Raw genomic sequence first — 18,389 nt, forward strand, 5'->3', positions numbered from 1 at the left:
CGATCCACTAATCGATCCAGCTCTTGATTTTTACCCAAAACCAAGTCCCAAGCCTCCCAAACCAACATTCGGTCAACCTTAACCTGTTGGTACGTCATGCCTAGCATCTAGTCACTTCCTTGTCCTACTAGGACTCCCTCACCAAGTGTCCGGTCAATCCCTTTGACCCACTTGGACTTTTCTTTGTGCCAAGTATCCGGTCAATCCCTTTGACCTACTTGGACTTTTCCCGGTCAATCCCTTTGACCTACTTGGACTTTTCCCGGTCAATCCCTTTGACCTACTTGGACTTTTCTTTGTGCCAAGTATCCGGTCAATCTCTTTGACCTACTTGGACTTTTCTTTGTGCCAAGTATCCGGTCAATCCCTTTGACCTACTTGGACTTTTCTTCATCATGCCTGGCTTCACTCACCAGGACTTCCAATCTGCCTAGCTTCACTCACTAGGACTTCTCTTCTGCCTGGCTTCACTCACCAGGACTTCTCTTTTCGCCTAACATCCCAGTTAGGACTTCCTAGTCAAGTATCCGGTCAATCCTTGACCTACTTGACTCTTCTTCAATCAACCTTGTATTGTTAAACATCGAAACCCAAACCAAGACTCAAGCTTGGTCAACCAGGTCAACCTTGACCTGAGGGATATTGCACCAACACAAAGTATCACTGGATGGTAGGGAGGCGGTTAGTCGCTGCGGTCTAAAAGTGGGTAATATACCAATCTCCCTTATAAAGGTATGGGATATAAAAGAATGTGAGCTACCAGTATCTATCAGCATATCAGCAGATAAGACATAAATGAAAATCGTACCATGGAAAATGGATCTGTCGGTCTGCTATACATCCTCTCTGGTGATCATATGAATACGTCCAGTCTCTGGCGGAGGAGGAGGTGGTAGTGCTGCCAGCGACTGCTACGTTTGGGCAGGAGCCTACCACTGAGACGGTACTGGATACTGTGCCAGAGGTGGATGTAAGGGTTGCAACTGATACTGTAGTGCTAGTTGGGACTGCGTCTGGTACTGAACCAGCAGCTGGGGCTGCAGATACTAGAATAGGGGCTGAGGCTGCAGCTGATATTGGGATCCCACGACAGAACTCTGTGGTACTATGAGAGCACTGGGGTGCTCCTTACCATGCATGTCATACGCAGCTGCTCCAGGGGGAGCTATCCACTGCTGGCGATGCGAAGTTTGGGCTCTATGCCCTCCTCGCTGAGTCCCTGTCTGACTAAGCTGAACTCCATGATCAGAAATTCCTGAAGCAATATGTCGAGCCTTCAGCGAACAATCTCAGCTCATGTGCCTAGGCAGTTTGCAATAATAGAAAACTGACTGTCCAGGGTGCAGGCTGATGTGGTGTGCTCTCTGGATCCACACGGGGCGCAGTGGATGTCATTGGTGGGTTATTTTCGGGTCTACTGAGGAGGCCGGAAACGTCCTAATGAAGACCGCCTCAACTTCTGAGGCTAACTAGATGCCCCACAAGTTCCTTGACCTGTCCGACTGTGACCACTGTGTTGTTATGTAGCCTGTGGCTACTGGATCTCTCTAGATGTCCGATCCATCTATTTCTTTTTCTTGTCCGGGTATGCTCTTTGGTGAGCTGACTCTATCATCAGGGCTCTGTCCAGTGTCTCTATGTAGGAAGAATTACCAAAACTGATAATCTTTACTTACAGATGTCCATCCAGTCTCTGGACAAACTATAGCATGCGAGATCTGTCCTCAGCAACTAATTCTGGACAAAACCTGGCGAACCGATGAAACTCAGCATTGTACTCTGTTACCGAGCGGTTGCTCTGCCGTAGACTCAGAAAATCCTACCAACGAGTCATCTGATATGCTTGTGGGCAATACCGGCTCTGAAAAGCCTCTCTGAAACTTGCCCAGGTAATATTCTGCTCGTCTATGATGGAACGCTGTGTATCCCACCAGGTGTCGGCCTCATCTCGTAAATGGAAAAGCAGCCAACTCTGCTTTCTCCCACTCGGAGCAAGCCATGTAGAAGAAGGTCCGCTCCATAGTCTCTATCCAGGACTAGGCCACACTCGGATCAGTCTCTCCTCAGAATAGTGTTAATCAACTCTTCATCGACTCTGCCAATGCTGGGATCCGGGCTCGTGCCGTGACAATATCAGTGAGGTGGGTAGGGATCGACGCGGAAACTGGCGGAATCCCTGGAGTTGGTGCTACAGGTAGTGTTGGATCCCCAAGGTTGTTTTGGTGTGATCAACAAGTTAAGTTAGGTCCTGTGTATTTTTAACCTTGTGTCTAAGTGTGCAGGAGCTTAGGAGCACAGGTACTCGAGCGGAAGATGCAGCTAGCGAGAAGGACGGCACACGGTGCGTCCAAGGGACGAGGTGCTGCGGAAGAGTACACTGACGGATGAGAAGGAAGTGTGCGGTGGTTCCGAGGGACGAGAAGCCGGAGCGGAAGATTGCTCGGGGAGCAAGAAATGCAGCTAGCGAGAAGGTCAGCACGGAATGCGACCGAGGGACGAAGACTGTGGATGAGTACACTGGTGGATGAGAAAGAAGCACGCGGCGATTCCGAGGGACGAGAAGCCGAAGGGAAGCCTGCTCGAGCAGACTAGAAGTTGGGTTCGGGTGAGCCCTTTTCTGGACAGTAGAGATCACCCAAGCGAGCGGATCCGGAATAAAAGACCCGGACTGAGCCGAACCGAACTGGAGCAGAGGTCCCGGCTGAAAAAGTCAACCGCAGTTGACTTTGGGCTCCGGGGCGTCCGAAGCAGCCCAGGGCGCTCGGAACCCTTTCGGGCACCTGGACCTGATTTGTTGACCAGATCAAGTCAAAACTAGATCTAAATGTTGGGGGATAAAATTTATCCCCCCCAGGGCACCCAGAACCCTTCTAGGCACCCCGACCAAAGCTATAAATAAAGCCTTGGTCCAGAAGCTTTTCAACAATTCCAAGAAGATCATTCTGTCAACACTTGTGCCCTTAAATTGTAGTTTAGCTTCTTTCTTTTTGTGCTTCAACGCTGTAAGAGGCTTCTCCGCCTGAAGGAGTTATTAGTGAGATCATCTTCCTTGGATTAACAACCTCTCTGGTGTAACCAAGTAAATATCTTGTGTCTCTTCCTTTATGTTTTATTGCTTTTATATTCTTATGCAAGTGTTAGTTTAAGAGTTCGAGAAAGGTCATTTTTATTTTGCAGGCTAACCGATCCCCTTCTAGCCGGCCACAACGGTCCTATAAGTGGTATCAGAGCCGAGGTGCTTTAGGAGGACTAACCGCTGATCGAAGCAACAAGGTGATGGCCGGAGCTAGCGTCTACCCACCTGCATTCGAGGGGGAGTTTGCTGTTTGGAAACAAAAAATGGAGATATACCTTAACTCAGATTTTGGTATTTCTTTAGTAATGAAATTTGGTTATGAAGTACCAAAGACAACGAATGGAGAAGAAGTCAAGAAATATCTCTAGACCAAGAAGCAACGTGAGGAGTCTATGGCAAATGCGCGGGCTGAATTTCACCTTCTAAGCGTGGTACCAAATGAAGATCTCGACAGAGTCAGAGAGTACAAAGGCGTAAAAGAACTTTGGGAAAAGTTCTTGAAGATCTATGAAAAACCTGCTGAAGTCAAATCCAACTCCTCGATGGACACCAAGTCACCATAAGAACAGTCCGAGAACGAGGAAACTGTCGAGACAGCCGAATTCCATCCTAAGGACACAGAAAGCTCATCCCAAATGAGCATCGATGAAGGGGGAAAGACTTTGGAAGAAAGCAACACAACAGGGGGAGAATCAACGGCCAAGAAGGTAAGTCAGGTATAGACTCCAACTTCTGATCATTTGAGTAATTCAATCAAAAATCATCAAAAGAGTTTTTTGAATTAGAAAATCTATTATCAATAGATTTCTGCAAATTAGGAACATTGTTGAAAGACTTTAGTGAATTACAAAGTATTTTTTCGAAAGAATTATGCATATTGCCAAAAAAAAATTTTGAATCTAATTTTTTTTTTGAATTACAAATTATTTTATCAAAAGAATATTGTGAATTAAAACCTAAAAAATTATTGAATAATAGTGAGTTAAAAGGAACTCGAACAATAGCTTGTCGATTAAAGATTCTCGACAAACTAATAATAGAAATTAACATGATATAATTTTCTACATATTTAATATTGCTCGCTTTAAATCTGAAAATTTGTGATTTAAGAAATTTTGATAGACTAAAATAGAAATTTAGATATCATAATGATATTAGAGAAATGGTAATAACTTGAGAATGAATTTTTGTTTAAATAAAAAAATACAATAAAATTATTATTTCCTAAGTTGAAAGTTTTTTTGAAATTTGAAATTTCTATTTAAAATTTTTTTCTTAGAAAAAATTTCAAAAAAAAAATATTTTTGCAAAGTTGCCTAAGTTAGTATTTTTTTAAAAAATTCTTTTACTTAGAGTTTTACTTAGAAAATTTTCTTTTACTTAAAATTTTTTTTTAGAGACTGTTCATATATTGCAAATTTTTTAAAGTCTCAAAATTTTCTAAGTTTTTACCCTTAGATTTTTTCTTAGAACCCCAATTTTTTATGTGATCAAAGGGAGAGAAGAAAAAGTATAAGTTTAGGGGAAGGTACACATAATTTTCAAAAATTTTATCTGTTTGCACTTAATTGCAAATTTAGTTAACTTTATTTTTATGTCTATTTTTACCCTACCTTAACTTGGGTTGCTCACATCAAAAAGGGGGAGATTGTTGGAACCCCAAGGTTGTTTTGGTGTGATCAACAAGTTAAGTTAGGTCTTGTGTGTTTTTAACTTTGTGTCTAAGTGTGCAGGAGCTTAGGAGCACAAGTACTCGAGCGGAAGACATAGCTAGCGAGAAGGACGGCACGCGGTGTGTTCGAGGGACGAGGCACTGTGGAAGAGTACACCGACGAACGAGAAGGAAGCGTGCGGTGGTTCCGAGGGACGAGAAGCCGGAGCGGAAGATTGCTCGGGGAGCAAGAGATGCAGCTAGCGAGAAAGTCGGCACGGGGTGCGACCAAGGGATGAAAACTGTGGATGAGTACGCTGGTGGATGAGAAGGAAGCACGCGGTGATTCCAAGGGACGAGAAGCCGGAGGGAAGCCTGCTCGAGCAGATCGGAAGTTGGGTTCGGGTGAGCCCTTTTCCGGATAACAGAGATCACCCAAGCAAGCGGATCCGGAATAGAAGATCCGGACCGAGCCGAACCGAACCGGAGCAGAGGTCCTGGATGAAAAAGTCAACCATAGTTGACTTTGGGCTCCAGGGCGCCCGAAGCAGCCCGGGGCGCCCGGAGCCGTTCCGGGAGCCCGGAGCTGATTTGTTGACTAGATCAAGTCAAAACTCGATCTGAACGTTGGAGGATAAAATTTATCCCCCCCCTCAGGGCACCCAGAACCCTTCCAAGTGCCCCGACCAAGGCTATAAATAAAGCCTTGGTCCAGAAGCTTTTCAACAATTCTAAGAAGACCATTCTATCAACACTTGTGCACTTAAATTGTAGTTTAGCTTCTTTCTTTTTGTGCTTCAACACTGTAAGAGGCTTCTACGCCTGAACGAGTTATTAGTGCGATCATCTTCCTTGGATTAACAACCTCCCCGGTTGTAACCAAGTAAATATCTTGTGTCTCTTTCTTTATGTTTTATTGCTTTTATATTCTTATGCAAGTGTTAGTTTAAGAGTTCGAGAATAGTCATTTTTATTTTGCAGGCTAACTGATCTCCTTCTAGCCGGCCGCAACGGTCCTACAGGTAGTACCACTGGATAGACTGGGGGAGGTACTCCCGGTGCTACTGCATAAGCTGGAGTTGTACCACTGGTGGTACTGCAGGGTCAATATGGGTGGCCGCGGCTGGAGGTACGGTAGGTGGTGGTACCGAAAATGGAGTAACCGGTACCACTGGTGCGAGTGTTGGGTACGCTGTAGGCACTGGGGGTGCGGGTGTCGCTGGTGTCGAGTACACGGTAGGTCCAGGTGGCGCTGGTGCCGGGTACGCTGCAGACTCTATTGGTGGAGGTATCAGGTTTGCCACGGGTGGTATAGTGTATAAGGTATGGGTGGGTACCTCTAACGAAGCCACCAGAGTCTGAGAGCCTAGCGCGCTCGCAATATCTTGAGTCTGTCCCTGACCGACAGACTCAACCCCAGTAGGCATCTCTGGTGAGTCCGTTGCCAAAGATTCCAAAGTCCTCTTACGTGGCCGTCCAGCACCACGTCTCGATGTAGCTGCACATGTTGTTCTCCTCATATATGTTAAGTTATAACTTAGATATTACTACAAGTAAAAAAAATTATAAAATTATCTTTTTACCTATTTATCGTCTGGAGATGTTACATCGCTGTCCAGTCCCCAAATTTGACCTCAAAATTTCGGATGAGAAAATTGACGGAAATTCGTACAAATCCGAAATAAATACCCAAGTTAACTAGCAAACTTGGGCTAACCCTAAAATCTAGAACACGAAAAATAGGTATCATAACCCGCTCTGATACCAATAAATTGGTATCAAATTATCTCAAAAATCCAAAATACTAAAACCAAACATCCTATACTTGTAACAACTTGACTCGCAAAACCAACAATACGAAAACCAAGCATCAGAACCTGGCTTTGATACCAAATAAATTGTCACGCCCCGGGAGAGTCCCTGCCAGAAGAAATTTTGACAACATCTCCTCTGTACGGGTGACAATATGAAATTTTCCTACAACATAACCATACTAGGCCAACACGACCGAAAATATATAATAAAATAAAAGCGACAACCACGCAGTATAATAGTGAAAACCTAACCTAAGCAACGATAAGGAAATCATCTCAAATATCCTACTCAACTACACCCATAAAACTCAAATCTTATATCCTACTCAACTACACCCATAAAACTCAAATCACTAGCATACATCCAAACCTACCTCTTCTGCCATCCGGGCAGACATATAAAAAGATATACCAAATGAAAACTCATCGATAATAAAGGACCATACAAGATCCAAGCGCCAAAAAGATACAAGTCTGAAAACATAGACAATAACATAATAAGAAAACCAAAGAAAAGATCCAAAACGAAAATCCTCAAAAAAACACCACTACTCTTGTTGGAAACCTCCGCACTGCCCTGATAAAAGAGGATCAAGGAAGCAACCATGAAGTTACTATCACAATCCAGCAGCAACGTTATCTATCCAAAACTTACCAAATGCCAACCACTTAAACTAAGTCAACCTCCTCCTTAAAAACCCTCGGCTGAAGCAAGATCAGCCACAACAGATTAAAAACTCTAATTTTCCATATAAACCAAAACTAAGTAAGTAATAATCCCTCCACAACATAAACTGAAAATGAGATCATGACCTACCTCTATTCCTGATCAGTGAGAGGAAGAACTCGGCATCTGGAAACTAGGGCATAGCGTGGAGGCGGCCGGCGCAATTCCGTGCGGCGGCGATGCTGTGCAGAGGTGCGGCAGAGAGGGACAAATCTAGGGTAGAGGAGAAATTGGTCGACGCTAGGGCTGAGGAGGAGCGACACCCGGCGATCAATGGTGTCGGAGATCGGAGCGGCGTCGGCTGTGGCGACCAGGGCGACGCGAGAGGTGATCGGCGACGTTGGGCAGAGGCAAGAGGAAGAGGCGAAGCTTCCCTTGGCCAATGGCTTTAATCGCGAGGGGGGGGGGGGGAGAAGAAACCGTTGCGTGCGGTTTGGGGAGAAACGGTAAAGATCGGGCGGAGAGGAGGCTCGACGCGAGGAAGAGGGGAGACGACGTGAAGGGCTAGGGCACGGGCTCGGTGGAGGAAAATAAGAAAAACAAAAGGAAAAACAAAAGAAAAAGCAAACTTTTCCTCGCTTAAATGGGGTAGCCTAAACAGGCTTTCCCGGGGCTCAATATTTATCCCCGTAACCGACACCATACGGTCTCCAAAAAAATTCCAAGAAAATTTTTAAAAATTTCAAAAAATTATGTTATGGTGATTCGCCCATTTTCAGTATTTTACATGGGGAGAGACTCTCTCTCACACGTGGGTGCGCAAGGGGGGGAGTACAAATTCAAGGTCTGAATTGCATTAAACCATGTTGACTCGTGTGCGGGTATGACTTGTGCGCGTCAAATGCCCGACCGGTAGGGGCAAAATTTGCCCAGGTGGAACAACTAACATTTTGCCACGTAAACCATTTTGCTGTTTGTGTAACGAATGCATTAAAAAAAGATTAATGCAGCCGAGTGAAGCGTTGGCGTTTCACAGCTGGAGAATAATGATTAATGTTGTCCTTTGGTCTTGAGCTCCTATATAAGGAGGTTGCGACCATAGGCAAAAGGTTACACACGTGAAAAGCTGAAGCTCTCCACCTACATTACCCTCCTCCTCTGTCGTGCATCTCTTGCTCGGCAGAGTGCACGTGATAGCAGTTGGGTACATTTGAGTTCGTCATAACCATCAGTGCTTGGTGGGAATCATGGTTCACCATTGTATCCTGGGAGACAGATGACTCGAGAAAGTCTCGAAGTACAGTCGGAGGTGGGGCGAATCTATTTCAAGAAAATTGCATTCATCGCAGGCCTCAATTCGCTTAGTACGCTCGCACGACCACTCTTTCAGTGTGCTCGCCTGACTAATTTGTCTGCTTCGCCTGACGATCTGTCTGCTTCACCCGACCGACCTCTCGCTCGGCCTGACTGCTCATCCGACTAGCTTCTTTGAGTTGTAAGAGAGATGAATAGTCTTATGGTTTCAAGCTGGGCTATTGGTGTGAAGACTTCTTCATAGTCAATCTCATACTGTTGCTTGTATTCTTTAGCAACCATCCTTACTTTGTTCCTTTCAACTTCTCATTTTGCATTTGTCTTTATTTTGAACACTCATTTGACTTTAATAGCTTTGTGTCATTGCGGAAATGAAGTGAGCTCCCATGTATTATTTTTCTTTATAGTATGAATCTCTTCTTCCATTGCTTTTCTCCACTTTGTATCCTTGGAGGATTCTTCATAAGTTATAGGATCATATCCTGCAAATAGACACAAATTATTAAGAACAAAGTCATCATCAATCACTCGGCTGGAGTCATATATATCTTGGATGCTCTTCATCTTTTTCACAATTGGACTGCTTGGATAATCACTTTCTGACTGAGTATCAACTTATTAGCATGATGATACTTCTTCTCTCTCTCCTTACTTGTCTTTCTTCTCTTTATAATCTTCTTCAAATGAGATTTGCTTCATGTCATCATTATTGTTGTTGTTCCAATTCCATGTTTGTTCTTCATCAAATTTCACATCCCTTGATACCATGAGCTTTCGAGTTATGGGATTGTATAATTTGTATCCACTAGCATTCTCACAATAATCCAAGAGAATACTTCTGACTTTTATTTTCAAGTTTTGTTTGCTTCTCTTCTTGTACTTTTGCATATGTTACGCTCCAAAAAATACGAAGATGATCCATCTTTGGTTTGCGTAAACTCCAAGCTTCCTCCAGGGTGATGTCTCCCATTCTTTTAGTGGGAAACATGTTCAATAAATATATAGCACATGCAACAACATCTTCCTAAAATTTTTTTGGGACATTTTTCTCTTTCAACATACATCAAGCCATATTTAGAATAGTTCAATTTTTTCTTTCTGAAACACCATTTGTTGTGGTGTTTGAGGCATTGTGAGTTGACAAAGAATACTATTTTCTTTGCAAAAATTTTTAGACTCTAACGAGGTGCACTCACCTCCTCGATCAGTTCACAGACATTTTATCTAATATCCACTTTATTTTTCAACCAAAATTTTAAATTACTTAAATTTGGTGAAAACTTATTTCTTCTCTTTCAACATATATACCCAAGTTTTTCCACTATAATCATCACTGAAAGTTAAGAAATACTTGTTTCCTCTGAAAGAGATAGGTTTGATGGGTCCACAAATATCAGAGTGCACAAGTTCCACAAATATCAGAGTGCACAACATCTCGCCTCATATTGTACTTTTTAAATGGCTTCCTCTGTTGCTTTTCTATAACTCATATTTCACATAGATGGTTGGAACTTTCAATCTTTGACAATCCAAATACCATGTTATTTTTTGAAAGTACTTTAATGCTTCAAAGTTTAGATGCCCATATTGAAGATGCCAAAGAGTGGAACTATCCATAGTGCTTTCCTTGAAGCAATTCTCTTCATTGATGCTTAACTTAAGTGGGAATATTCTCTTTTTGGTCATTGTGACATGAGTAATAAGATTATTACTTTTGTCACAAATACTAAGAGTCAAGTCCTTCATTTGTATATCATATCCTTTCTTCGATAATTAACCAATGCTCAAAAGATTATTTTTTATATCAGGAATATAATAAACATATGAGATGCATACCTTCTTTCCATTTTGCAATTCAAATACAATTTCACCTTTTCCTTTAATTGGCCTTTGTGATAGATCTTCGAAGGTGATATTGCCTATTAACCTCTTATAAAACTTTGTGAAAAACTCCTTTCTCCCATACATGTGGTCTGATGCTCCTGTATCTAGGAACCATGTAATAGGTTGGACAGATTCTGGCCCATCGCATGCCATCAACAATACTATTCCTTTATTGTCCACTTCCTTATTGACAAGGTTCACTTGTTCTTTTTTATTGTTAGCATTATACCAACATTCATTATAGTAATTACCATACTTCTTGGAAATACGACATTGAGATTTAGTTTTATCGTATCTCCATCTAGTGTTTCTACCTCGTCCATGGCCTTGATCTTGGCTTCCACCATGACCTCTTCCATGTCCATGTTCTTTATTTTCATCATTTTGATTTTGAGTGTGCCAATTGGAGTTAGAAGTATGACCATCTCTTCCTCTCCATGTAAAAGTCCTTCCTCGCTGAGGACCTCCTCTGGATGATTCATTCTACTTGAATGATACTTTAGCTTGGAGTGTTTAGTCCAAAGTTCTTCCTTCACTTTTCTTTAATATTTTTTGTTCGTATGCTGGAAGGGATCCCATAAGCTCTTCCATAGCATCACCTCCAAACCTTTTGATTCCTCGATCGCCACAACTATGAAATCAAACTTTGAGTCTAAAAATCTTAAGATTTTTTCAACGACTCGAACATCATTTAGCTTCGCGCCATTTCTTCTCATTTGATGAACAATAGAGATAACTCGGGAGAAATAATTAAAGATTATTTATGAAGTCTCTTGTTGTACTACTTCAAATTGAGCTTGTAGGGCTTGTAAGCGAATCTTTTTTACTTTATCTATTCCATCACATGTTGTCTTCAATATCTCCCAAGCCTCTTGTGATGTTGTTGCTAAAGCAATTAACTCAAAAGCGGCTTCATCTACTCCTTGATAGATAGTGAATAAATCCTTCTTCTCTCTTTTCTTCATCGCCTTAAGAGCTTGCTCATTCCCATCGTTTGTTTCGGCTATAGTATAACCAGTCTTCACAAGGTCTCATACATCAAGGGAACCTAATAGAATCTCCATTTGTATGCTCTACATTCTGTAGTTGTCTTTGGTTAATTTTGGCACTTGTAGGCAACTCGTCAAAGTCATTGGTATATATGGCTCTGATACCAAATTTGTTGAAATTTTGGTGGAACTAGGATGAGAAAATAAGAATGTAGGACAGACTTTGTAACAAAGTATAAGGATGAGAGAAAGACTCCATTAAGAGAAATGTTTACTACATACTTTCATCGTCATACAAGTCCTTATTTATACACTTAAATTCATGCTTTTACATTCTTCTACAATTACATCACATCATTAAACACAAGATAATTAGATTTTGTTATTTTCTTGTTGTAAAGAGTTTCATTGAACTTAGTAAGATAATTAAACTTTGCTTAGTTGATAAAGAGTCAAATGAAGTCAAATTGATTTGGGCATCTTACTTATATATGGTTGGTTGATGAAATTAAGTTGTTCTTAACACTGTTCTTATATTTAAAGAAGTTAATTTATTTTTAGAATAAGTTTACATGCCAACTTGGCCAAAAGGCTACTGCATATTCACGATTTGCACGTACAAAGGCCGGTGGACATGGCGCAGCAACATGAAACTGATCGAATGGTATGTTGGTGAAAAGCAAGGTGCAACGAAAGCCTACGACTTGTACAGGCCGAGAGGTTGGCTTCAGCTTTGGGCGAAAATAATTTATAAGACCTGCATGCATATTCTGCCCAAGTACGGATTCTGTTTTTGGCTTTTAGTACACTGGCAGTTGAGGACAAAGGACCAGATTCCATATGAGCCAAGCAAAAACTGCCCGCTCTGTCAGCAGGCCGATGAATCGCTTGCTCACGTGTTTTTTCCGACGCCCCGTCAGCGAACAGCGATGGACCAGAGTTGGACGGTGGCTCAGCATCCGTCCAGACATCACCACAGCGCCTAGGCTGCTGCTTGTCATGAATAAGCAGTATAGAGGCAAGAGCCAGCTCACAAAGGCGAGATTCTTTGCAATCACTTGCATGGTATACCTCCTATGGCAAGCTCGAAATAGACGTTGTTTTGAGGGCATTGGGCTCGAGTATACCAAATGTTTGTTAAAATCCAGATTTATGTTTACCGTTTTGTAGACGTCCAAAACTTGTACATACTTCGATATATGTTCAACGTGATTCAAATAAGTGAAGGACACACATTGCATCAATTCATCGACCTGTGATGGTGATGCTCATTTCTTTAGTAGAGCAATCTCCTTCACTATAAGTTGATGTTATTGTAGGTTGCTTGAGTGGAGTTAGAAGTTGCTCATCACTTGCTAACATCATCACTACCTCTGTCATTGTTGGTCTATCTTTATAATTATCTTGTACGCACAAAAGAGCCATTCGAATGCAACGTAAAATTTTGATTGTTGGATATGGGCAATTTACTACATCATCGAGAATCTCCAAGGATCTACCTTCCTTCCAAAGCTTATAAGCCTGTGATCACATAAAAATAAAATTTTGAATTCTATACCATTTAGGAAGATAAAAGCATGCATGTTTTCAAGATAAACTTACATGTTGTAAAAGGTTCAAATTGGAATTTGTTTGACTGAATGTTCGATTCTTCTTGCCGCTCAAGATTTCTAGTACTATAACACCGAAACTAAATACGTCGGATTTAAATGAGAATTGTCAATATGACAAGTACTCAGGGGCCATATATCCACTATATTTAAGAACGTGAACGTTAGCTTTATTCTATACTAGAAAACGAAAATGATTTATGATTTGTGAGAGACTAAATGTAGCTTGAAGAATTAACTTACAATGTTCCAATAGGTCTATTGGTTTCATCCTCAAGAGCTCTATCACCTTCAAATATCCTTGCAATGCCAAAATCTGAAATCTTTGGAATCATGTCCTTATCAAGAAGGATATTACTTGGTTTAAGATCACGATGAATGACTCTCAAGATAGAGTCTTGATGCAGGTACAAAAGTCCTCGAGCAATCCCAATTATAACCTCGAGACGTTTTTGCCAATTTAGCAAGGAACTTTTTGTTTTATCTTGAGTCATTTTCATATGATTAGCTATATAAATGAAGATAAATATCTAACCATTTATGAAGTGATGGAATTAGCTTATTTCGGAAAACATATTTACCATAGATGAAGGCGTCTAAACTCTTGTTTTCCATGTATTCAAGAATGATAATTCTCTCCATGTCTTCGATGCAACAACCCAAAAGACGAACAAGGTTTCTATGTTGTAACTTGGCTATCAGTGAAAGTTCATTTTGGAACTCATTTGGGCCTTGTGAGGGGTTTCTTGACAATTTTTTGACCGCAATCTTTTGTCCATCTTCCAATTGACCCTGGCAAAATGAACTATTTATTTCATATATGTTGGTCTAAAAGGTTGGCTCCTTTTTTTGGGGGATACTGGAATTCTTCTTACCATGCAAACAACACCAAATCCACCTTCTCCCAGTTTGTTTCTATCAGAGAAATTATTTGTTGCAGTTTTTATTGTCCCCAAATCGTAGGAAGGTAGTAACCCCAATGTGTTGATCATGCCTGGCACAAAGATCACACCCCTTAATCAGTATAATTCCTCCATCGTGATCTGGGATTTCGAAAAAATAGAGAAAGAAATGAAGAAATACGTAGGTTTCAACAAAACTCTGTAATCAGATAATGAGCTAATAAATGAACGTTAGGAGTAACTGCATAATAATGCAGTGTATGCATGAGCAGTGAGGAAGAAGAGGAGGAACTCACCTACTCCTTTATCAGTATTATGCTGACAAGAATCCTCAGAGTCGATCGCGATCGACCTCGACTCTGATACATCATCACGAGTACTCACCGAGTCACCTGCGAGAGTGAATTGAACACCATGATCAACATTACATTCTCACAAACAAATGTAATTAAAAACTCAGTGGCAATTGCGGATTCATTACCTTCCTTTATATTTGGCAATTGCAATAGCAATCTGGTTGACGCTCTGTTTCTCTTCCTCCAATCGAGTACGCCGCCAACACAACATAGAAGAAAAAATCCGAGTAACAGCGGAATGACTATCGCCACCTACGCCTGCTTCTTTGTGGATGATTCTGGAAGGAAATTAAAATAGAAGACAGATGTTTGATCAATTGCACTCCGATGATCCAATTCTGTGAATAATTAATTAGTGTACCTGCTAGTCGAATGTATAAATCTTCTCCTCCTCCATCATCAAAAGTCCTGAGATCCAACAGATCACCAGGCCAAGTTATGCATCCATAAGACCCACTGATCACCGCATACGCCACGCAGGAGGAATCACTCGAGCACAAATTCTTGCAGTCATCGAGACTCATTTTTCCTCTTGGCGTAGCGTTCTCAGTGTCGGGGACCTTCATGTTCTGCGCCTTAGAAAACTGGTTGTTCGACGAGTAATTCAAAGGCTTCTCCCTCTGGCATCCGTTCTCTGCAATCTTTACGAACCCGTCCAAGCACTGGCAGTAGACACCATCATATGACTTGGTGCACACGCTGTTGCGACCGCAGTGATTGTAAATATCGCAGTCGTCCTCCGGAAACGACCACAGGAGTTGCCACTCTCCCTTGCCACCCGTTTCAAGAAACCAACGCTGGAAGGTTCCATTGACGCACAACACTGACCGCGACAGCACCGGCGTCGGCGAGGTCGTGTAATTAGCCATATAGTAGGTCTCATTCTGGTTGAGCACAAACGTGAAACTCACTGAGCTTGCTACCTGTCTTCTCACCATTGATGGATGGCCGATTGAACCATTTCCGTTCCATAGGCCGCTTCGATAGTACTTGGCGGATCTGTGCAACGTGAACAAATCCGGAATAGGTTGAGCAAGACTCACATGAATGTAGTCTCCCGGAGAAGGATCCGTGAGGTTCTTCCATGACACTTGCTGCCATGAAGTGTTGGTCCGGTTGTCAAATCCGAGCTTCATGCCAGGGAGATACGTGTCAATGTCGTTCGAGTCCTCAAAGCTCTGCCATAGAATCGAGTTGCTGTCGTTCAGCACGAGGTTTCCAGATTCTAAAAGCTGCAAGTGTGTAGAATTGAGTCCTGTGGATCTCGTTCCCGTCGACCAAACTATTCTGTCTTCCTCAAATAAGATTAGATTTCCATCGGAAGTGAGGTTGAAGGATGCCATGGATGTGTTGACAGAATTGTTCCGATTGGCGATCCATACTACAGTGCCTTCTTGTGGTGTGAGATCGCAGTACCAGATTCCCAAGTATCCCATCGCTGAACTATTATCTAGACTGAAGAAGCCCAGTTGGAACAATTCTCCTGTCGATGTCAAGGTCTGTCCATTGACAAGAGTGAGGTTCTGAATCATTGTATCTCCTGTATCACACGTAGTAAAATTATACATAAATAAATATATTTTATTTAAGGATGAAATTAAACTAGCTTTTCTGTAAATATGTAAGACGGTATATATATTATTAAACAATTTTATTTCTCAAAATGCTTATTCACCAGCTTTGCCTAAGATATTATGGATCAAACCCTAGTAGTCCACTGATATTTCAAATGAGTAACATTGTACTTGCATGGCTTCTCTTACAAGCACGGGAGATATCAAATTGGGATAGATCTAGAATAATAGGATACCGGTTCAATTTCTAACGGACATATATTTTCAAAGAAAAAATTCCTCCCACTTCTTATATATTTGGAGATTGACTATAAATTGATCTTATAATGTATATCTCTTCATATAATTTAGGTACGAACTGTAAAAATCGGGGCTCCTGAAATAAGCATAACTACAACAGAGATCTCAAATTTCTATAGAATGGAAATGGATATTCCTTAAATATGTCCATATTCATTGCTAACATATCTAACTTTAGAGGACTATCAACTTACCCAAAGTATTTTTAGCTAACTAACTAATTGACTACTGATCTCATCCGGAAGCTAAGAAGATGCCAGTGATGCGACTGGAATATTGACTAAGTCTCTATGACCCAAAGGAGGAGGGTGTAATAAGCTATTTTCCATGCATCTTGACTGAGTCGTTGGACCCCCAAAAAATGAAGAGTTGAAGGTGTCCAAAAGTCTTCGGTTAATGGTGCCTACAAGGTTGTTAGAAAATAAACCAAGGGTTGTCCCGGTATGACACTCTAACACTCAAGTCAGCCTTCGGTGATAGAAGATAAATAATATTGTAATGAAGAACATAAAGATCAAATATAAAGCATACCGAACCCACAAGAACAGACCGGAAATGGCACAGAGCCGGAGGCAATGGCACGGAGCCGAGGCGATGGCACGGAGCCGGAGGCGATGGTGTGGAGTTGGAGGATGGCACAGAGCTAGGGGACAGCGGAGCCGGGGGAACCGAGTGACAGATGAGTCGAGGAGAGGGTAAGGATGTTGACGGCAGAAGGAGTTCAAGCTGGAGGTCAGATTTTTTACTCTGCCAGAAAGACTAGCTAGCTTGACCCGGTCTGGAAGACTGGTGGGTTGGATACTTTGCTTTGCCATGAAGACTAGCTGGCTTGACCTGGCTTGGAAGACTGGCTGATTGGAATCTTTGCTCTACCAAGAAGACTGGTTAGCTTGACTCGACCTCGAAGACTGGCGGGTCGAATGCTCTACTCTGCCAAAAAAAATTGACTGGCTCACTCAGCCTGGAAGACTGGCAGGTCATATTCTTTGCTTTGCCAAGAAGACTGGCCAGCTTGACCCGACCTGGAAGACTGACGGGTCAGATTCTCTACATTACTAGGAAGACTGGTTAACTCAATCCGACTTGAAAGACTAGTGGCTCAAATGCTCTGCTTTGCCAAAAAGACTAGCTGGCTCAATCCAGCGAGTTAGGTCAAGGGATATTTTAAAAAGTAATTTATTAATTGATAAATTTTAAAGGGTAAAAATTAAAAAGCAGTTTTATTATCATTATCATTAAAAGAATTCTATTTTTTTTAAAAAATATTAAAACAGTACACTACCAATAATATTTTGTTCAAAATACTTTATGTGCTTCGTCTTAAAGCTACTTAACTTTGACCAAAGTAGTTCCATCTTAAAATTTCTTTTTAACTAAAATAACTCCAAATTTGACTAAAGAAACTGTAATTTAGAGTTGTTTTGATTCGGTTTTGATTAAAATTAAAGAAGTTGTACTTTAGAATTATTTTGACTTAGTTTTGATCAAAATAGCATCACTTTGAAGTTCTTTTTGTATAAAAGAGCTCTAAAATAGAGCACAGAAGGGTATTTCCAATAGAAAATTATAGATGAAGTGACTTTTCAACAATTTTAAACTGTAGAAGAGATGCTATTTTGATTTTCTATCCTTTCAAAATATGGTAAATATTTGATAAAGTTAAATATAAATTACTGAAATAAATAAATTAATAGAATCTTATGTAATGCTTTAATTCTGAACTAAAATTTCTTTCTTAAACATACCAGAAGATGATGAGGACTGGGCAAGAAAGAAGAGTGTTGCTGCTACTATTTCCAAGAAGCCAAAAAGAAAGAGCTTCATCTTGGCAATGGAAGCTTAAGCTGAATGATTCCTCTGTTTGCTCCTGTTGTATTGCCTTTTAGAGTTGATGCAACTTAATTATAATAAAACACTCAATTTCAATTTAACACCTTAAATTCAAAAACTTAAAAAGATGGTAGAGCAAAAAGTCTAGTCAATGAACTTGTGTTCGAGAAACTGAAAGAATTGTGTGAATGCAATTAATTGGAAGAATGCAGAATGGCTACATAAGTCAACAATTTGTCAACATCCTACTAGAAAAGTAATGGAACGAAACAACATGGTGATTGCTGTCCATTTCTTTCAGTAATGTATATGAGTTGTGATATTAAGAAATCTATAAAAATTATCTCTTATTTTCCAAAATATCTAGATAAGCCAGTGGGCATGACTTTAGATGAGTTATGCCAAGCAAAATCCATGCCATT

At 41.1% G+C, this 18,389-nt stretch overlaps 1 protein-coding gene and 1 long non-coding RNA gene across 2 annotated transcripts; both read right to left on the minus strand.

Annotated features, from left to right (window-relative positions):
* Nucleotides 1-13,581: 13,581 nt before the first annotated feature.
* LOC121970103 lies at nucleotides 13,582-14,214 on the minus strand. Its single transcript, XR_006108844.1, has 3 exons — nucleotides 14,204-14,214; nucleotides 13,881-13,999; nucleotides 13,582-13,810 (listed from the first exon to the last, which is right to left on the minus strand). It is a non-coding gene; the product is annotated as an uncharacterized LOC121970103 (long non-coding RNA).
* On the minus strand, nucleotides 14,203-18,022 carry LOC121973424 (S-locus-specific glycoprotein BS29-2-like). Its single transcript, XM_042524862.1, has 4 exons — nucleotides 17,883-18,022; nucleotides 14,625-15,803; nucleotides 14,389-14,541; nucleotides 14,203-14,299 (listed from the first exon to the last, which is right to left on the minus strand). The coding sequence occupies exons 1-3, from the start codon at nucleotides 17,959-17,961 to the stop codon at nucleotides 14,516-14,518; spliced, it is 1,284 nt and encodes a 427-aa protein (XP_042380796.1). The 5' UTR covers nucleotides 17,962-18,022; the 3' UTR covers nucleotides 14,203-14,299; nucleotides 14,389-14,515.
* Nucleotides 18,023-18,389: the final 367 nt, after the last annotated feature.

This window comes from Zingiber officinale, chromosome 4A (assembly GCF_018446385.1).
Source record: "Zingiber officinale cultivar Zhangliang chromosome 4A, Zo_v1.1, whole genome shotgun sequence".
Taxonomy (NCBI): Eukaryota; Viridiplantae; Streptophyta; class Magnoliopsida; order Zingiberales; family Zingiberaceae; genus Zingiber; species Zingiber officinale.

Excerpts from the sequence above, each read along its gene's own strand:
- LOC121973424 (XM_042524862.1), bottom strand. The coding sequence starts at position 17,961 with ATGAAGCTCTTTCTTTTTGGCTTCTTGGAAATAGTAGCAGCAACACTC. Across the intron at positions 15,804-17,882 it reads CCAGTCCTCATCATCTTCTG|GAGATACAATGATTCAGAAC; the intron begins GTATGTTTAAGA and ends CGTGTGATACAG. Across the intron at positions 14,542-14,624 it reads TTTATACATTCGACTAGCAG|AATCATCCACAAAGAAGCAG; the intron begins GTACACTAATTA and ends ATTTCCTTCCAG.